The 20311-nt window shown below is 45.1% G+C and overlaps 1 protein-coding gene across 1 annotated transcript in view; it reads right to left on the bottom strand.

Annotated features, from left to right (window-relative positions):
- Window positions 1–314: 314 nt before the first annotated feature.
- Window positions 315–20311, bottom strand: part of LOC124289838 (serine/threonine-protein kinase ATR-like) — a 65749-nt gene continuing 45752 nt past the window's right edge. The window contains 21 exon segments of the mRNA XM_046726517.1: window positions 315–361; window positions 1435–1614; window positions 1846–2119; window positions 2288–2467; window positions 2688–2780; window positions 4353–4406; window positions 5100–5145; window positions 5147–5208; window positions 5630–5828; window positions 6722–6909; window positions 7775–7897; window positions 8742–8841; window positions 9560–9687; window positions 11348–11492; window positions 11993–12108; window positions 15052–15205; window positions 15559–15709; window positions 16352–16457; window positions 16899–17080; window positions 17991–18168; window positions 18543–18680. Coding sequence (XP_046582473.1) covers window positions 315–361; window positions 1435–1614; window positions 1846–2119; window positions 2288–2467; window positions 2688–2780; window positions 4353–4406; window positions 5100–5145; window positions 5147–5208; window positions 5630–5828; window positions 6722–6909; window positions 7775–7897; window positions 8742–8841; window positions 9560–9687; window positions 11348–11492; window positions 11993–12108; window positions 15052–15205; window positions 15559–15709; window positions 16352–16457; window positions 16899–17080; window positions 17991–18168; window positions 18543–18680 — 2844 coding nt within the window.

The following is a 20311-nucleotide window of genomic DNA, read 5'->3' as shown; positions in this document are numbered from 1 at the left end:
GTTCCAACACGTTGATGTGAAGGTGGGCTCGACTTCCGGACCAGAGTCCGGCGCCGACAGACTGCCAGAACACCCCCAGCCGTGAGGGGCGCGCTCGGTCTGAACTGTGAGAGCTGGCGCCGATTTCCAAAGGGGATCCCCTGGTGAGATTCCCGACATTTGTCCACCACTGAAGGTGAGGTGTCAACCACTTTCGGGGACTGTGAGACTGCGCTCCAGATCCTCCCGGTGAGTCCACAGCCGAGCCAAAGCTGCATGTATAGGACGCATCCTCAACCGCGTGCCCGCCACACTACTGGGAGATCGATGCGCCTTCATATGGCTTGGTAGACGGAGCCAAGTCCGGTGCTGGTGCCTGGGGCTGGAGAGGAACGAAGATACCATCTCCGAACTCTGGTGATCCGTTCGGGCGACAAGGAACGAGATCCTTGTTCGTTTTGAATCGGCGCTCCAAGAAAAACCAAGTCCTGGGTGGGTACCAGGTCGGATTTCTTGAGGTTGATTATCCACCCCAGTCGAGTTAGTATGTCTATCACTGTGTGAGTAGCATCTGGACTGCCGCTGGCTGTGTTAGTGCTCGAGCAACCAGTGTCGCCGAGGTAAGGGTAACAACGCCTTCCTTCTTGCGCGAGCAGCCAGGGTAGCGGAGGACTAACATGAGCTTGGTGAACACCCTTGGGGCAGTCGATATGCCGAAGGGGAGCACCCTGAATTGGTAATACATCCCGTCGAAGAGAACTGAAGGTACTGCTTGAACGAGGGATGCATGGGCACATGCAGATATCGCATCCTTTAGGTCGATTGGCGTGAGCCAATCGCAGGGCTGAACAGATGAGATCACCGAAGCCCAGTGTCTCAATCTCGAAGCGATGGTACTTCTTAGCATGCGATTCAACCCTTGAGGTTGAGAATGGGGACGGAACCCGCCGTCTTTCTTCGACGAGGAAGTACGTGGAGTAAAATCCCCGCCTGTTCCTCTCCCGGTGGAATGCGCCGATTGCGGACTTGTCCAGCAGAGCCTGAACTTCGTCGCGCTAATATGTGCCCTTGCCTGACATGACGGCATCGGAGTGCGGCATATGCCGGTGAAGTCGGGCGGACCTCGCCCCTGGCCGGTAAATGGCCGATGCTGACCGTGGCCAGCACCCAAGCATTGTTGGTAGCCTTCTCCCATTCCGGCAGGAATAGAGAGAGGCGACCTCCCACTGGGATATGGGGTAGGAGCGGCGTCGTTGTCCCGAGCAGCGGAGCTGACTGGGTGTGACACGGCTTGAGCGGCAGCCTGATGGGTTAACGGAGGTCGGGCAGACCTCCAGCGCCGCGAGCTGGGAGCTAGTCGAGGACTGCTCCTTGCCCCTACCCTTGAGCGGACCTGCTCCTCCGCCTACCTACCAGCGGTCGAAGCCAGCCGGCAGACTCGGGTGTAGGCTGCACCCGGCGGAGGAAGGTGGAATGGGAGTGCGCGGTGAGACACCGCCGGGTGCTCCAACAAGGCCTTAGAGTCCTTGAAGGAGGTCACTGCAGCTGCAGCCTCCCCGAATGACCTGCTGTGCCCCTGGAAGAGGGTCGGCTCCCCAGGCGGAAAGGGAGGGCCAGCAAGGTCTGCTCGCGCCGCTGCCGAGTACCGAGGCGTCGACAGCCACAGCCTGCGCATCCCCATGACTCGCGCGCACATCACCGCCGACGCAGCAGACCGCAAAAGAGTCGCTGGCGAGGTGGGCCTGCACTTCCGAGAGCTGGACGGAGCAGCACGACATCGCGGCGTAAGCGTCGCCAGCATGCCCTCCGCCTCAGGGCCGACCTCTGAATCAAGGAGGTAGGCCTCATGGACCACCACACCCTGACCTGCTGTATCGCGTTCCAGTAGACCTCCTCGTGGGTCCGGTGCACGCCGTGCGCGAGGAGCCGCCCGAGGGCAAGCGGTGGAGTGAGGGCCCTTGCCGAGCAGCCGAGCTGCTCGGAGGAAGCGAGCCTCCCCAGAGGCGATGGAAGTGAACACGCACTCGCCAACGCGATGGGAACAACGAACAGAGGAGTCCTCCCCAAGTTGGTACCTCCGTACTAAATCCGGCAAGTCGAACCGAACACGGGTACCAGACAAGAGGGGCTCGACCACGTCCTGAACCAACGAAGGCAGAATGCGGAGCTGCGTCTCGCCTGGCAAGCGGAACTCAGCCGAGTCCGAGCGGCCAACAGGCACCGCGGCTTGGGGTAGGCCCTCGGCAATTCTTTGCCGGACCTCCCGCAGAGCCGAAGCAAAACGGAAACCACCGTCATGCTCCTCTACCTCCCCAAGCTCCATCGACTCGGCGCCCGAGCCCGAAGTCAGAGGCTGGGCCCTCCTCCGAAGAGGACTCCTAACCCCGACCGGTGGGCTGGGCCTGGCGTAAGGCACAGAGAGGGAAGAGCAGACAGAGCGCTCCCGCCGGCGCCTGGAAGCGCGTGCACGGACCCCGGTCCCGAGACGCTGGGGGCAGACCAGGCAGAACTGGTGCCTCCGGCTCTCATGGGGCGGAGTGCGCAGGGACCGGAACACCAGGAATACTCAACCGTCCCTGCGCCAACTCGAGAGAGGGACTGGGAGCACCTCCCTCCCGGGGCAGCAGCGTCCGGGACCGAATCCAGAGGCAGCGGGTCTACAGAGCGCCTCAAGGCTGAGGGATCGAAGCCGAGCCCGGCGATCCCACCCTGACACTCCGCCCCGTCCGAAGTGGCGAGAACTCCTGCCGGAGACCTCCAACAGACTCCTGAACGAGGGACTTCACAGAGTCCATATGCTGCTGAAACAATTTGTCCATTAGTGTCATATCAAAACCACCAGTACTAGTGGGAGAGGGGTTGGGCTTCGGGATTTTTTCCCTTACATGACTGTCTCTTAGTCTGAGACGGGGACCCGCGTCAGTTCCCCACCGCCCTCACGCATCTCTTTGTAAAATAGCGTGTCCGTCCGCCCCGCTTTTGGGCCCGGGAAAACCCAAGACATATCGGACACGTGTCAGCGTCATGGCCAGTCTTTTTCTAGACAGGCGACGACTGGTCATGCCTGTCGGCCCGTGGAATGTTCTGTCCACAGACCGAACAGGATGAAAATGCCTGAAAAGCAAACACGCAAGCATGTAGCTAACGGGACCAGCAGCATATACACACGTGAAAACATTGAAAAATACGTGAAGGCTACCACGAAAGTAATAGTTGGTTCAATGCGCAATAATATCGACCACATGGCGCTAAACTTCCCGCCATGGCAGAGCAACACGATCGTAAACCACGGGAAAGTTCGCGTGAATATAATGAATACAAAGTCACAATTATGAAACAACCAACTGTAAAGCTTTACTGTTCCTTTTCATAGACAAATAAAGACCATACATACAGGTGGTGTCTCAGACATAGTCGTTTTTCTTTCTCAGAAAGCTCAGCTCTATCGACACTGTATGCGGCTCATGCGTCTGTTCATGGCAGTGACAGCAGAAGGAATGATGATACGGGTCTAGGAGCTACTCCAGTTGGATCAGCATGCTTAGCGGGGAGTAACTCCGTGAGGTAGGGGCCGTATAGTAAATAAAAGAGTTTATTTATTGTACAATCTTTTATTCAAAAACATTGCAAATTGCATTTTCAAATGTCAAATGCAATGTAAAATGATGCAACTTGCCGATCTAAAGTGATGATTAATATATCATGAACATAAACTTCCAAATTTTCAAAGAAATATTCAGTGATGAATTTTCAGTAGGTGAACTGAGTTTTCTAGGAATCAAACACGTTTTCAGGCCCTGACAATTTCTAAGGTATGTTCCATCGTCAAGTGTTTCGAACATTAAAACAGTAGCTCCAAAATTGTTTATGTTTGATTATGAGAAAATGTGATTGATTGTATGGTCGTTTGGTCACTGCGACCAATCTTCAATTGTTTCAATTAATTGGACCACCACTAAGCAAAACCATATGAAGTCTCTTCTATTGAGATTAAGGTGCAACTCATTTGGGTGTTGAGAGTGGCTACAGTGTCCACAACAGGCTGCAGAACAGCATGTTGACAAGATCTGCATCACACACATTATGGCCAAAGCTGGAGCGCTTTCAATGACCTGATCATTAGCAGGATCCCAGGCAAAAGAACTGGAGGATGATTCTCTCCTGTGAGGAGATGTACAATTAGAACACAAGAATATTGGACAACCAAAAATGTGATAAACCCAAGCTGAAATAAATACAGTTGTTCAGGTTGTAAAAGTCAAATCCTACAAAGGAATGGAATGTGTAGACCCAAATCTGTCGATGTGTCATGCTACTGTGGATTGGCAATGTTTACCACCTAACCTAACTTTAACAAGAAGGAGTTCACCCACCTTTTTTATCAACATCCACATGGCCTGCTGTGGGTGACACCCACCAATCAGGTCCTGGGAGAAAACACATAGTGGCCATCAACATATACACATGGCCTGCTGAGTTTGGGGTACAGCATTCCAGCAACACTGGCAGAAATCAGGTCCTGTACCCATGTGGAGAAAACATGCATAGTGGTATTTATAAGACAATACAATATACACACTTTTTGTAACAAATGAGATATGATATCCTTGAACCAATCATTTCTAAAATATATTGTCTCTGAAGATAACATCAAAGAATGTAAGGTACAGATAATTCTTATTACTCTCACTAACTTTCCGAATACTTAAAGATCTATTTTTGTAGCCTTTTGAACATACTTTTCTGGGGTGTGGGATGTGGGATGTGGGGTGTGGGTGTGGGTGTGGGTGTGGGGTGTGGGGTGTGGGGTGTGGATGTGGGATGTGGGGTGTGGGTGTGGGGTGTGGTGTGGGATGTGGGGTGTTGGGTGTTGGGTGTGGGTGTGGGTGTGGGGGTGGGTGTGGGTGTGGGTGTGTGGGTGTGGGGTGTGGGTGTGGGTGTGGGGTGTGGGGTGTGGGTGTGGGGGTGTGGGTGTGGGTGTGTATTCTGTTGTGTAGTTTCAACATCTTTATATTTAAAGCCTTGTTCAGGGAAATAGAGTAACAGCAAACAGTTGTTATATATCTAGTTGCTGGCCTGTGGAAGCAGCTGACAAAACAGGAGTCCCTACAGTCACACACCTGTAACTGTTGAAACACATCAGGGTGGGCGTGGCAGATACGAGATTAGCTGGGGGAAGGCTGTGAAGAACTGGTACGGCTGCAGCTGACGACCCAGTGAAGAGATAATCTGTGACAGTGGAACGTACTTTTTAGCATCATATCAGAGTAGAATCACACCTGTTTAGGATACCTTCAGTGTGGAACCATACCTGTTGGCAAACTTACTGGCATACTTGCTCAGCATCACAGCAATGCATGGAAATAGTTTCCAATATCAACCATTCTTCCTTTAAAAGAACTTACAGCCATGCCAGGGTGAGGAAATCACTCTAGCTCTTTCTTCAGTGACATCTTGATAATAGGACAATGTTAAACATTTTTTACATTACATGAATTGGGACACAATGACATGTATTAACTAAGTCAGCAGGCCAGACAACCTGACCGTGTTAGTCACCTCTTGTTGCTGAAGACCAATTCCTATCTGGACTTAAAGGGATCTGTACTAATATAAACAATGTAGATTTATAATGCACACTGATGCAAACCTTGTTGATTCTGCTGAGAATGGTTCGCTGTGCCTGCAGTTTCTGTGAGTTCTTCCCACGTTCCTTCTTCTCAGACTCGACGACTGTGGTGCCGTAGTCTAGCCAGAGACTGAGGAGGCGTGGCATGGACTGGTAGATGTATTGGTTGCCGTACTGCAGCGACTGGCCGAAGAACTTCACCACGTAGATGATGAACTCTCTGTGATGGTACACAAATAAAGTAGAAGAGCGTTAGCACACTTTCAAGTAAATGTTTATTAAGGTTTGACATTTCATGTTAAAACACTGAACTAAAGACAAGTTCTCATGTTATTTTTGACAATTCCAAAATGCAAGAAATAATAAATGAAGCAGTAGTTCAGTTACCATAGATTGGTCAGCTGTCAGTATAATCATGGAGCTGGTCATGAAATTTTACCTTAGATTGCAGGAGCCACTGAAGAGAGTTATCTACGCACGTTACTCAAGTCATATATTTTGGTTGCTAAGGCCTCTGAAGCCACAGTGACAAGAGTTATCTACCCTCTCAAGCCACAAACACCTGGCACTGAAGACCTTAGAGCTACATCTGATGAACATGACCTCAGCCTACAGTGGCAGGAGTGAGTGAGTGAGTTAAGTTTTACAACGCACTCAGCAATATTCCAGCTATATGGCGGCGGTCTGTAAATAATCGAGTCTGGTCCAGACAATCCAGTGATCAATAGCATGAGCATCGATCTGCGTAATTGGGAACCGATGACATGTGTCAACCAAGTCAGTGAGCCTGACTCATCTAACCCGTTAGTCATCTCTTACGACAAGCATGGGTTACTGAAGGCTCATTCTAACCCGGACCTTCACGGGTCAACAGTGGCAGGAATCCATAATGGTTAGAAGTGTCTAAAGTGACAGTTCAAATCGTGTTCAAATATTTAATTTAACAGAACTACCACTCAATACGATATGGATAAATTGTTTCATAAACTGTATGCATCAAGATATGGTTGTGGGTGACAATGACTGCATAATTTCTCTACTCCATTACATAGGTAACTCCAACAACCTGATCGGACCAGAGTGGCTCGTGTGAATGTGGAGCGAGATACCTACCCCTGTTTCTCTGGCTTCTCCTTGTCATCAATGAGAGCCATCATGATCTTGTCATAATACTTGGCCAGGTAGAAGTGGCCATCCTCCCACCTGGGGTAGATGTCGATCACATCCTTGTACTGCTTCATGATGGCATTGCTCTCCAGACTGGAGGTGTCCTCGCTGTAACGCCCATACAGCAACAAGCCCTGGCAATGTACACACAGTCAGTGAACATGTCAGCTTGGCATTGGAGAGTACTATAGGCTGATCGTTTGCATGATTGTTGTTTTATATAAGTCAGGTATGTACTGTGGTTTGACTGACTGACTGACTGACTGAGTTTAGTTTTACGCCGATTTTAGCAATATTCCAGCAACATCACGGCGGGGGACACCAGAAATGGCTTCACACATTGTGCCCATGAGGGGATTCGAACCCGGGTCTTTGGCGTGACGAGCCAACGCTTTAACCATTAGGCTACCCCACCGCCCCTGCTGTGGTTTGAAAGTAATTTAGCTTGTATCAGTGAATTGACTTATGAGAATTTCCCTTTGGTAGAATGACAGACTGACTGACTGAGTTTAGTTTTACGCCGCAGCAATATTCCAGCAATAATGGGGACACCAGAAATGGGACATTTATGGGGAAGAATCTTCGAATAGCCGCTTTAACCACTAGGTACCCTAATCCCTTGGTAGAATGAATAAAATAACCTGGCATAGAGTGAGTGAGTAAATGAGTGAGTTTAGTTTTATGCCACTTTTAGCAATATTCCAGCAACATCACTGCAGGGGACAACAGAAATGGGCTTCAAACATTGTACCCATGTGGGAATCGAACCTGGGTCTTTGGCGCGACGAGCGAACGCTTCAACCACAAGGCTACCCCATTGCCTTGACTTGTATAAAGACTAACAGTTTGACTGATCAGTCAATTGTAACTAGAGCAAGTTAGTGATATTTGCTAAGAGACAATAGGATCCACATATACTAAGGAATGTTGCCCCAAACCCTTGGCACCTTTTTTCAAAAGGCATCCACTACCTCACTACCTCAATCTGTGGACACTTACTTGAGCATATGTCTTCTTCTTCTGCTTGCCTTCATCTGAGTTGTCCATCTTCAGCTGGGACATGTTGTTGAAGTTGACAGAAATACCTTTCTCCAAACACGTAAGAGCCTCATCATTGTTGCCCTGACAACACAAACACAGCACACTGAGAAACTGAAAATATATAGTCATTTCTGACTTGAAACATCTTTCTGATTAGATCCTGGCCATCTCATACCATCCCCTTTTAGTCGACGTAATTCTCACCTAGGAATACTGCAATGTATTTAGTCACTAAAGAAGATCTGCCATTCAGGTTGGAACAATACTTGACTGACTAACTGACTGACTGAGTTTGGTTTTACGCCGCTTTTAGCAATATTCCAGCAATATCACGGCGGGGGACACCAGAAATGGGCTTCACTCATTGTACCCATGTGGGGATTCGAACCCGGGTCTTCGGCGTGACTAGCCAACGCTTTAACCACTAGACTACTCCACCGCCCCGAACAATACTTGAACATATATCAGACCACAATAGAGTGAGTGAGTGAGTGAGTATAGTTTTACGCCGCACTCAGCAATATAGACCACAATACAAAGTCTTTGTTCCTTACCCTACATATCAATCTTTGCGTTTGGTCTGACTAAATAGAGAAACGTATGCAAAATCAAACAACTGGTATGGTGCCCAAAACAGATCATTCAATTAATAAATCGTTTCAATCAGCAATTTTCCAGCTATAACTCAGCATCCTGGAACTAATGTGGCCAGGGATTACCATTGTTAAACAGTATCACGGATCATTCTCCATGGAACATACAAGGTACTGGGGCCTTGACAGCAGGGATTACCATTGTTAAACAGTATCAGCAACGGATCATTCTCCATGGTCTTGGATGACACGCACAAGGTACTGGGGGCCTATACAGCATGGAATCCAAACCTGAGAGTGAGCAGTAGTAATGAGTAGAAACAGGGATCTACCTTTTCCCAGAGCCATTTTGCCTTCTCCAGGAAGAACTCGGGCAGACTGAAGGTGCTGGCTTGCAGGAGACAGGTGTATGCCGTCTGGAGATACGCTGATCTGAAAGAACATAAAGAACATATATAATAAAATACGTCAATAATTCTCCAGAGCACTGTAACTATGTTTCACTTTACAAAGTTTGCTTGCTGTGGGTGGAATTGTCTTGCATAATACTGAAGGGTAGCCATGAAGGTTAAAGAGCTTGCTGATTCTGGAAACGATCTGGGTTTGATTCCCTGCATGTGTGGACCTATGGTGACTTTCCTGTGATAGATTTAAAAGACTGCTGAAAGTAGCATTTCCAACTTATTCCCACATGTACTGAGAAGACAATGTTTATACAATAGCTGGTGTGCCATCATTGGTGGAAACAAGCATGTGAAGTTATTTTTCTTAGAGATGACGTTTACAGTGCAAAAGGTACATTTCAGTGAAGAGCGTTCATTTTTCCTGGCGTTATGACTGCAGTGTGGTGACCTACTGGTGTTATGACAGTGATGTGGTGACCTACTGGTGTTATGACTTTGATGTCGTGACCTACTGGTGTTATGACTGTGATGTGGTGACCTACTGGTGTTATGACTGTGATGTGGTGACCTACTGGTGTTATGACTGTGATGTGGTGACCTACTGGTGTTATGACTGTGATGTGGTGACCTACTGGTGTTATGACTGTGATGTGGTGACCTACTGGGGTTATGACTGTGATGTGGTGACCTACTGGGGTTATGACTTTGAGACTTACTGGTGTTATGATTGTGATGTTGCAACTTACTTCCTGGCCACTTTGGTGCTCCAGAGCCACGACTTGCCCACCATGGTGCTGAGGTCATGGTCCGACTGACACAGGGTCAACAGGGTCCGTCTCAAGGTCAGGATAGGGTCTTGGATTCGGAAAGATGACTGAAGTCATGAAATATGATTCAAATACACACATATTTAACACAAAAAATATCTGTAAAACAAATCTTAAGAATAACTCATGGCAAGACATGGAGTTCCTACCCTCTACATCCTGTACAACTGAATTATCTGCATGCCACAATCAGGGATTGGCAACAGGAAAATCCATTTTCAGCTGAAAAGTTAATATTGTGTCATCGAGTTGAGGGTTTCTTAATGGATTTAGACGATTCACAATTGAACAATTTCAAGTAAAATCCGGATCAGCGGAAATTGCCATCCCTGTAGTTTGTAGTTTGAAATCACTAAAGTGGCCTTCTCACGGCAAACTTAAGTTGGACAACACATGTTGTCAAAACTCGAGTTTGAGAGTGTGAACATTCAACAACTCGCCACCAACACCAATTTCAGATCGGTCTCTATTCTCACCAACTTTTCCATCAAACTTTCGGTGTTGTTTGACATGTGAAGTCTTGTCAAACTCATGTTGTTCAGAAACAACTAATCGCAGTCAATGAAATTGTCTTGTGATCGCACCGATAGAGAGATGGCGCTCAAATGACACGAAAGTTTGACAACATGTGTTGTCAATCTTTAGTTTGCCGTGTGAAGGCTGCTTAAAACATCAACAGTATCAATAAGGCTGTGTACCATGAGAGTCAATTCAATGATAGAATATATTTTCTGCTAAGTTGCAGATGGTCTGAAAGCGTCCAGTAGTGATCCAGTATTTAGTCCTGCCCCTACCTGACACATCTGTATGCGGTCCTGCCCCTACCTGACACATCTGTATGCAGTCCTGCCCAAACCTGACACTTCTGTATGCGGTCCTGCCCCCACCTGACACATCTGTATGCGGTCATGCCCCTACCTGACACATCTGTATGCAGTCCTGCCCAAACCTGACACATCTGTATGCGGTCCTGCCCCCACCTGACACATCTGTATGCGGTCCTGCCCCTACCTGACACATCTGTATGCGGTCCTGCCCCCACCTGACACATCTGTATGTGGTCCTGCCCCCACCTGACACATCTGTATGTAGTCCTGCCCCCACCTGACACATCTGTATGCAGTCCTGCCCCCACCTGACACTTCTGTATGCAGTCCTGCCCCCACCTGACACTTCTGTATGTAGTCCTGCCCCCACCTGACACATCTGTATGCAGTCCTGCCCCCACCTGACACTTCTGTATGCGGTCCTGCCCCCACCTGTATTCGGTCCTGCCCCTACCTGACACATCTGTATGTGGTCCTGCCCCCACCTGACACATCTGTATGTGGTCCTGCCCCTACCTGACACATCTGTATGCGGTCCTGCCCCTACCTGACACATCTGTATGCGGTCCTGCCCCTACCTGACACATCTGTATGCGGTCCTGCCCCTACCTGACACATCTGTATGCGGTCCTGCCCCCACCTGTATGCGGTCCTGCCCCTACCTGACACATCTGTATGCGGTCCTGCCCCTCCTGACACTTCTGTATGTGGTCCTGCCCCCACCTGTATGCGGTCCTGCCCCTACCTGACACATCTGTATGCGGTCCTGCCCCTCCTGTATGTGGTCCTGCCCCCACCTGTATGCGGTCCTGCCCCTACCTGACACATCTGTATGCGGTCCTGCCCCTCCTGACACTTCTGTATGTGGTCCTGCCCCTACCTGACACATCTGTATGCGGTCCTGCCACTGCTTGATCAGCTCTTCAGGTGCCATCTTGGCAGCAGAGTCTCCTGAGTCCACACAGTGTACAGGGAAGTCCCGCAACACTCTCATCACCTGCTCGATCTCGTTCAACATATGCAGCCTGAAACATAAACAGCCAATGCAGAAGTTCGGCTACAGACACTGAAATTCAAACAACAGATGTAACTGAAGCAAAATATATCAACCAAACCAAAGAACATACAATCCACTGATTCTCATGATTTGACATATTTTGTGGGTGTCTCCAACAATGATACTTTATGCTTACATCCTGAATATTGACTGATGAATGAAGCAACTTGCTTGGGCTTCAGATTGCAAACATTCTCAAAAACACTGAACCAGGCCATGCTTTCTCAAACAAAGTTGTTCAAGATGTTAATAATTATTTTTCAACAAGAACAACCTTCATTTGGAGCTGATTTTGATTTGCTGTATCTGTGCTCATTACTGGTACCATACAATAGTCTGGGAAGGCGAAGTGGGACCCTCGATTCTTTTGCTACATGTATCTGTAACCATGACACCAGTTTCGCTGGCAGTCAGACAGTGAGCCCCGTTGCGTTTAGACACTGATATTAGTCTGATCCCGTAGGTTACCTGCAAATATTCTCATATCCTCGGTGGTATGAACCCATCTCCATGCTGGCAGCAGACAGAGGTCCCATCTGCTCACGTCGAACTATCTCCAGCTGCTTACAGAACTCTTCCTCCTTCTGCAGGGACAAGCAACGTGGTGTCATCCTTATAACTTCATACTACAGTCTGAGATGCTACAGGGGCAATGGTAGACTAGTGCTCAAAGCGTTCAGTTCTGTACATGGTGAAATTGAGTGAAACCCATTTCCGGAGTCCCCTGCCGAGATATTGCTCACTGAGATGCTATATCGATCAGTGAAAAACTGATGCAGTTGAGAACATTACACTATTAATGTTCTTGAGATGCTGTATTTCTCTTTCGGCTTAAGGATTATAAAATGATTCACTGATGTCACCCTAATTCAGTTTTTGAAAAAATCAGGGATAGAAATACTTTTTTTTCTAAGTGTGCCTTTGGGCACCAGGAAAATATTTTAAATGTGCCTTTCAGAAATCAAGTGTGCCCACATGTTTTTAGAATAAATAACTGTAGCAATGATGATGATCTCTTGAAATTTCTTGTTAAAGTACTGTCGGAAATGCTAGAAAAATGCTTTTTAGCCTTAATATCTTTATAAAGGTGATACATTTACTATGTTGTCAATATATCAACTCGTCTATTGTCTACTTAATTTTTATTTCAACCGATTTAACATTCCCATGCATTTAAAGGGCAGTTTACAGGAGAGAATTTGGTACCAAAACAGCAACTTAAGATTTTTTCAGAGTTCAACAACAGAAATCTGAAATAGTCTTTACATTTATGCTAATAATACAGGTGGAATAAAAATATGAATTAACGTTTTTCCTAAACAAATAAATGTTGAATGTTTGTGTTACTTTACTTAATTATCGTTTCTTTATTGAAGAAATATTAATATAAATGTTAAGTCTTGATAAATAAGTTTCCCGTCATGCATGCACATCTTTATCACAGCGTCCACTATGGCCAACGATTTGCAGTCAATTGTTGTAAAGGTTTATAGTTTTTTTCTGCTTAAAAAAGACAGAGGTAAACCTTTCATTAGTTTAGAAAATGTGTATTACAGAACTTGTAGAGCTGTTGGCATGCCTTACCAACAAGTTTACAATATTGTAAACAAATCAGACAAGAGAGGGACCATCTCAAATGCAAAACCGGGACGTAAAACCATCCTTGACAACTTTGACAAGGGAGTGCTTAGACGGGCGGTCTACAAACTTTATGAGAAGAAAATATATATATTCTAAAGAAGCTACACCAGTGACTTCCCGTTAAATCTATGGCCAATGTTCACAACTAGATGAAACTGACCGAATTATATCCATATTTTTTCAATGAAATGTACTGTTGACATGCAAAACATTTATTAAAAGCGTTGCACATTTCTACAATCAATCGATAAGATAACACAAGTGATGGGATTCTTTCCAGTGTACAGTAATTGTATGTTTATTTCAAAACAAATACACATACACAAATGATCCCTTACATAACCGATCATTATACTATCGTACACATATTCAACATTTTGCAGAAAACATATATTGAGATGACCCTTGCCCGGTGTGTGCTCAGGTGTCAATTTCACCTGTCGATACCGTGCATGCTGATGGCGTAACACAGGCAGTTAATGTTTGTATCAAATAACGTCCCACTACCCTTATTTTTCTAAGTTTTTGGTATTTTCATCAGTAAAATCACATTTTAGAGCATGTCTCAAAATTTATTCCCTCTGTCTACATTAGGTAGATGTTTCTTGAAGTGATATTTGTTATTTAAGTAACTGTAATACCTCTGAATTTTAAATAACAGTCAAAAAGCATTTTTCTAGCATTTCCGACAGTACTTTAGTACACAACAAATATAACCTGTTTTCTGTTATCACTGATATGTCTTCTGTTTCAGAAGAACATACACAATTTCCTCTTCAATAACCAAACTATCAGTACTCCCATCATTCTAAATGGAAAAACAACCAGATTTCTTTATATCATCCATCATAATTGAAGGATGATTTCCTGGGCGATAAAGTCAATAAATGTTTTTGCTTGTTTGTCATTTTGTTTTGGGGATTAAATGACTAAAGGTTATGTCTATAAAAAATTAGGTGTGCCGTAAGGGCACCGGGAACATATTTATCCGAGCCATTTCAATATTTACAATGTCATGGCACGCTAATATATGGGGTATATCGAACCCTGAAAATATAATAACAAGGATTTCAAATCAATGTCTTCAACATCCAACAGCAGAAGAACCAGAATCTGTACTTTACTAAGAAAGAGCAATCCCAAATATAACATATGGTACAGCAGCATTGAGGATCAACAAAAGCTATTGAAGGATGAGGACTATTTTTATGGATATTCAACTTCTTTTTTCTGTATAGCGGAAGGTCGCGGGTTCGATCCCAGACCGCGTCATACCAAACACGTTAAAATATGGTTCTTGTTGGTCCCTGCCTGGCGCTCGGCATTAATGGGTACATCAAGGACTGGTCGGTTCGGAGTCAGTATAATGTGTCTGAGTGGGGTATTCATGCTTCACTGCGGCATGGTATCTCAGTGGGCTAGCACTATAAAACAAGCTTAAGTCTGGGCTAGTACAAGCAGCCGCACATACACACACACACACACATGCACGTCGTCATATGAGTGAAATATTCTCAAGCACAAAGTTAACACCAATTTCACCTCACCTCTTTATTCTGTATAGGTGACGTTTCGACATATATTCTAATGTCGTTGTCAAGCAGGTTATACATGAGAAGTAATTTTGGGTGATATATAAACATGAGATGTTTGGACAGTATACGAAGGATGAGGCAGAATTGAGTTGTTTATACAATAGAAGAGGTTGATAACACATAGTATACAGGATTAAGTAGGTTGATGGAAGCCAGTTGATGGAAAGCTATTGCTAGGTAGGGTGGGTCCTACAACCCCTTGAATAAACTGCTTCTCTTCATATAATCGACAAGCACAATCTACCATATTATTGGCAGGGTTCCACGTCAGCCCAGTGGGAATGGGCTTACCTTGTCTTTAGCTGCCAGCAGAACACGGCCCACTCCAACTGCCCAGTTCCGCCGGTGAGTTTCTCCGTGACAGAACATCTCCAGTTTATCCCAGCTGCCCAACTTCCAGGAGGCCTCGATCCTGTAGGCGTTCAGCTGAGCCTTCCATGCTGGTCTGAGATTTACAAAAACAACTGCATGACAGACCTTAAAAATATAAGTGGTAAAAAAATTGAAATCTTCAAAAATGTATCCATCTTACTCTGCTAAAAGTACGGATACTGTTTGCCCTAAAATACTCGACAAATATTGCCACAACCCAGATAGCATTCAGTCTTTGGCCCAACGTTGGCAATGGTTTTGCCAACATTGCAAACGGTGAGCCAATGTCCGAATGCTATCTGGGAACTGCCTGACTGGACTTGTTTAACAAACATTGTGCACATCCAAACATACTCAGATAACCTATTTAAAATAAATACTGTCATATAATATTTGTCCATAAACAACAGACTTCCATATACTCACTTCTCGGCAATGACCCCGGTGGTGTGTAGCAGTGCCTTGTTCAGCTGACCAAGCTCCATGAGACTGGCCAGCAGACCCTGGTGGTGGCTGACTTCATCCGGTTCCTTCTGGATAGCCTGCTCATAACATGCCTGGGCATCCTGCTGCTGGCCTGGAGTGAGTGAGTGAGTGAGTGAGTGAGTGAGTGAGTGAGTGAGTGAGTGAGTGAGTGAGTGAGTGAGTGAGTGAGTGAGTGAGTGAGTGAACGAGTGAGTGAGAGTGAGTGCGTGAACGAGTGAGCGAGAAACAAAACGAGAATATGAGAAAGTGTATGAGTGACAGGTTGAGAAAATAAAAGTTAGAAAAAGAGTGAATCCAAAAAAAATTACAACAGAGAACTAGCGGAAAATTTAGTGGAGGTAGCGGCTAGTTTTGCTTAAATGAGACCAGACTGTTTTGTGCGTTTACACTTTGAGTCAAACTTATTCAGCAAATATAAACATTCAGAAATTATTGAGAATTATAACCCTCACATGCTGCTAATCTTGAGTACGATCACTGGACTTTTAACTTGTCTTCAGCATAACTTAATAGTCTCTGGTTAGTGGACAAGCATGCATTTTGAATCCTGATAAAGGCTGTACTGATAATACAGCAACATAACTGCAGTAAGTTGTGGAGACACAATAAAACCACTGGAATCCCATTTTCAGAGACGTCAAATATTTGTTAACAGGGATCAATTGTGACCCCAAATTGATATAAAGATATAGTGACATAATCAACCAATAGATGAAACAGCAATGCCACATACCCAGACTCTCATGTGTGAGTATCTGCTGCATCAGTGTTGAAGGTGTCTCTCTAATGGCCGCCACACCCAGAACTCCGTCAGGCTCATCCATAGCAACATACAGGCGCTGGAGGAACACAATATTCAGGTGATCATTAGGCTCAATGTTTTCCACAGCTACATTTCCCAATCAACACATCTTCTCATGAATCTCTAAGAAGCCATGACAAACCAACTTGCATCCTTTATCATGTCTACCTCCTGGACACTTCTTCAGCTGCACCTTGGCATATAATTAATGCAGGTTTGACACATTCACCAGTCTGGTCAAAACCACAAACCTCACCAAAGGGATGCAACTCTGCATTTCAAAGTGTGGGCACTAAAAGAACTCCTCTATGCCAAAACCAACCCACCTACATCAACATCAAGCAAGGGGCAGACGTCTTCAAGATTCAGTTAAAATCTAAAATCAATATGCATTTACAAAAATTCAACACAAACTCCAATTGCTTTGTTGCATTGTAAACAAACTTGTATACACATTTGTCTACATTTAATAGGTTACCTGAACAAAATCAAGGTGTTTTTGAAGATCACTGTCTTTATGTGAGACGAACTGTTCAAAGTGCATGAGAGCTCGGGTGTATGCTTTGCAGTTGACACTGGCCTCAGCCAAACTATCCTTAGGAACACGCTCCAGGAAGTCATTGACAGCTTTGTAACCAGCATCGTTCAGGTAGCTGGTCTCTACCAACATAAAGTAGGATCACAAGTCAAGGCCATCAACTTCAACAACTGAGTTTATGACAGGAGGGGAGGAGGAACTAATATTATTTTGAGTGAGGCTAGGCTATCCTTGGAGTGAGTGAGTGAGTTTGGTTTTACGCCGCTTTTAGCAATATTCCAGCAATATCACGGTGGGGGACACCAGAAATGAGCTTCACACAATGTACCCATGTGGGGATTCGAACCCGGGTCTTCAGCGTGATGAGCGAACGCTTTAACCACTAGGCTACCCCACCGCCCTGGCTATCCTTGGAAGTCTGATTCTCTATGGCTATTTCTTTGTCGCTTGTTTCCATCTGCACCAAGCTGGTAGTATGTATACAATAACCTGTGTTATATAAAGACAAGATATGACCATCACACAGAGAACTAAATACACTGTCTTGACCTAGTTTTGTTTGTTTGTCATCAAATGCTGCAATCAGCAATTTCGCAGCTAAGTAATTGAATCTGGACCAGACAATCCATTTACTGACACAACTAGCATCAATCTGGGATATGATGCCATGCATTAAATAAATCTGCAAGTCTGACCACCCAATCCTGTTAGTTGCCTATCTTACGACAAACATGGTAAAGACCAATACTCGCCCGGTGAATGCATTCATCTGGGCCTATAAGGGAAATGGTCAAATGAATTCAGTCGACACTGATGGCCTGTCGGTGATATCAGCCCCTGTAAATACTTCAGTCAAGGGAAATCAGAGATTGAAAGTGAAATCAAAGATCTTTGCTTGTGTGAGATCATGTGCTATCAGCAAACCAGACAAGAACCATCCGATCCCCATTTATCCTGATATTTACTACAAGCTTGTAGTACTAAGGACTCAGTGTACGTTGTGAGTAGTTCATTTAGACCTCCTTTACATACGTCTAGTGCTGGAGTTGGCAGCTGGCTTGGCCTGTGCTCGGTGCCGACACCACTTGGCCAGATAGTCCAGGACAGAGAACACTGTCTGGGCACTCTTGTGGCGGAAGTCAGACGGGCTTCGATGCCGAGTGTCAGGTTTCTTCACCTGGTTGATCACCTCTAATATCTCAGTGTAGATCTACAACAAAAAGTCACAGGCTTTCTTGTTGTACGTTAATTTTATTGAGATTTACCTATGACCTATGAAAGAATTAAGGAATGATTTTAAAATATTTTTTATCATGGGGGACTTTCTACATTAATTGACAAAAGATGAATAAAGTCTTTCTGTTTTCATTGACTTAATTAACAGGTGCTGGGTTTTTTCTTTTCAAAGAATATACAGGTTTGTTGATATTTGCTATGTCTATCTGAAACCTGTAAATAATTCATTCAGTAACCTGTTATAATCAGCATAGTTGCAGGGGACCCATGTACCCCTGAGTCCCTGCGGAGCCAGCATATTTACACTGCTATGAAGTTACTGCCTGAAGATAAAGCATGTGTACATACCTCCTGAACGTCCTCGCTCCGTCCATCCTGCAGGACCTGCACAACCACGTGAGGCAGGATGTACAGCGCCACCTGGATGTTGTGCCGAATACATGCACTACATGCTTGGAATACTCGGGCAGCCTTTCCTGGGTTCAACTGAAATAAAAGCCAAGTTTGAGACCAGACACATATGATAGACATCTGCTGAAGTTGTGGCAGAGATGTAAAATTTAAAATACAATTTCTGTTAACTATCTGTCACAGTATATTTAAAAAGAGTTCAACAAGGCCTACAACAAATGAAACTTGGACTTTGATCACATTGAATTTTCAAATGAGTTAATTGTTTGATATTCTTCTGAAAAAGGCGTTTAATGAAACTGTTGGCTACATTAGAAAGTCATGTGTTCAGGTGCTTCAAGCAGTCACTGGAGAGGGTCATCATTTGGCCTTGTCACACAAACAAAAGGTCAGCTATATTCAAAACAACCAGTAAAAGCATGGGCTCCCCACATGGTATGATGACACATTTTCCCCTTAAATCAGTGTATTTCAAAGCATCACAGCAATCTGTAACCAAAGCCTCGCCCTTGTCACATCAAGAGTAACTCAATGACCAGGAGCAATATCAACACAAGAGTCATCAGAAGATGACTTATCCAACCGGTCCCCACATCTTTGAAAGAACAAATCATCTGACAGTTACTTAAAGTCCAGCTTGATTTTACACTAAGTGCAAATCGTTTCCATGGAAATGATGAAAAAAATAAATGACAAAAAATCTGCAAATAGCAAAAGGCACCACTTCATGATCTGCCTCACATAGCTGCCAAGTTTTACTGAAAGATATTAAGAAGTTTTTGAAACGAAACCCACCCCTCCCTTTTGAGACTAGGTCTAAATCGTTTCCATGGAAACCTAGAAAAATAAAAAAGACAAAAACTGTAAATAGCAAAAGGCACTACTTCAGGATCTGCCTGACATATCTGCCAAGTTTTGCTGAAAGATATTAAGAAGTTTTTGAGTTGTGCTCCGGAAACGAAGCCCACCCCTCCCTTTTGGGACTAAGTCCGAATCGTTTTCATGGAAACCGAAAAAATAATAATCACAAAAGTCTGTAAATAGCAAAGGGCACCACTTTGGGATCTGCCTCACATATCTGCCAAGTTTTGCTGAAAGATATTTAACCAAACCTGAAGAGGTTTTCAATTCTTTGAAGAGAGTCGTCCTTGGGGTACATATTATGCATTTTCCGGCTGAAAAATGTCCTGTGACAGTTGTATCAATGTTTTTTGAATAAAAAGATTGAACAATAAATAAACTCTTTTATTTATTATACGGTCCCTGCCTCACGGAGTTACCTCCCTTAGCGCATGCGCACCAACTGGGTAGGCTCCTAGACCCATATCATCATTCCTTCTGCTGAATATATCAGAGAACAGAATTGCGGGAGGCGGGAGGCCCTACCCCAGGATCTAATTATCTCTTCAAAGAATTGAAAACCTCTTCAGGTTTGGTTAATTCTTTTTCAGAGAGATCGTCCTTGGGGTACATATTATGCATAAACACAGACTCCCAAAGACCGGAGGCCAGGGAGGAGGGAATTCTGTCCAAGCACACACAAATATAGCGATCGGTACATGGAAAAAAATTGAACAGACGCCATAACACTCACCTGTCACTTGACCCAGTTTCGCTTCCGCGAGAGGCATGCTGGGAGGGGAACTGACAGGGAGGAATTGTGCTCAAAGACGACCTCTCTAGCATAATGAGACATTGCACGAGTG

Source organism: Haliotis rubra, unplaced genomic scaffold (genome assembly GCF_003918875.1).
Source record: "Haliotis rubra isolate DU_JTF1 unplaced genomic scaffold, ASM391887v1 Scf112, whole genome shotgun sequence".
Lineage (NCBI taxonomy): Eukaryota > Metazoa > Mollusca > Gastropoda > Lepetellida > Haliotidae > Haliotis > Haliotis rubra.
This window is presented reverse-complemented; position numbering and strand designations above follow the sequence as displayed.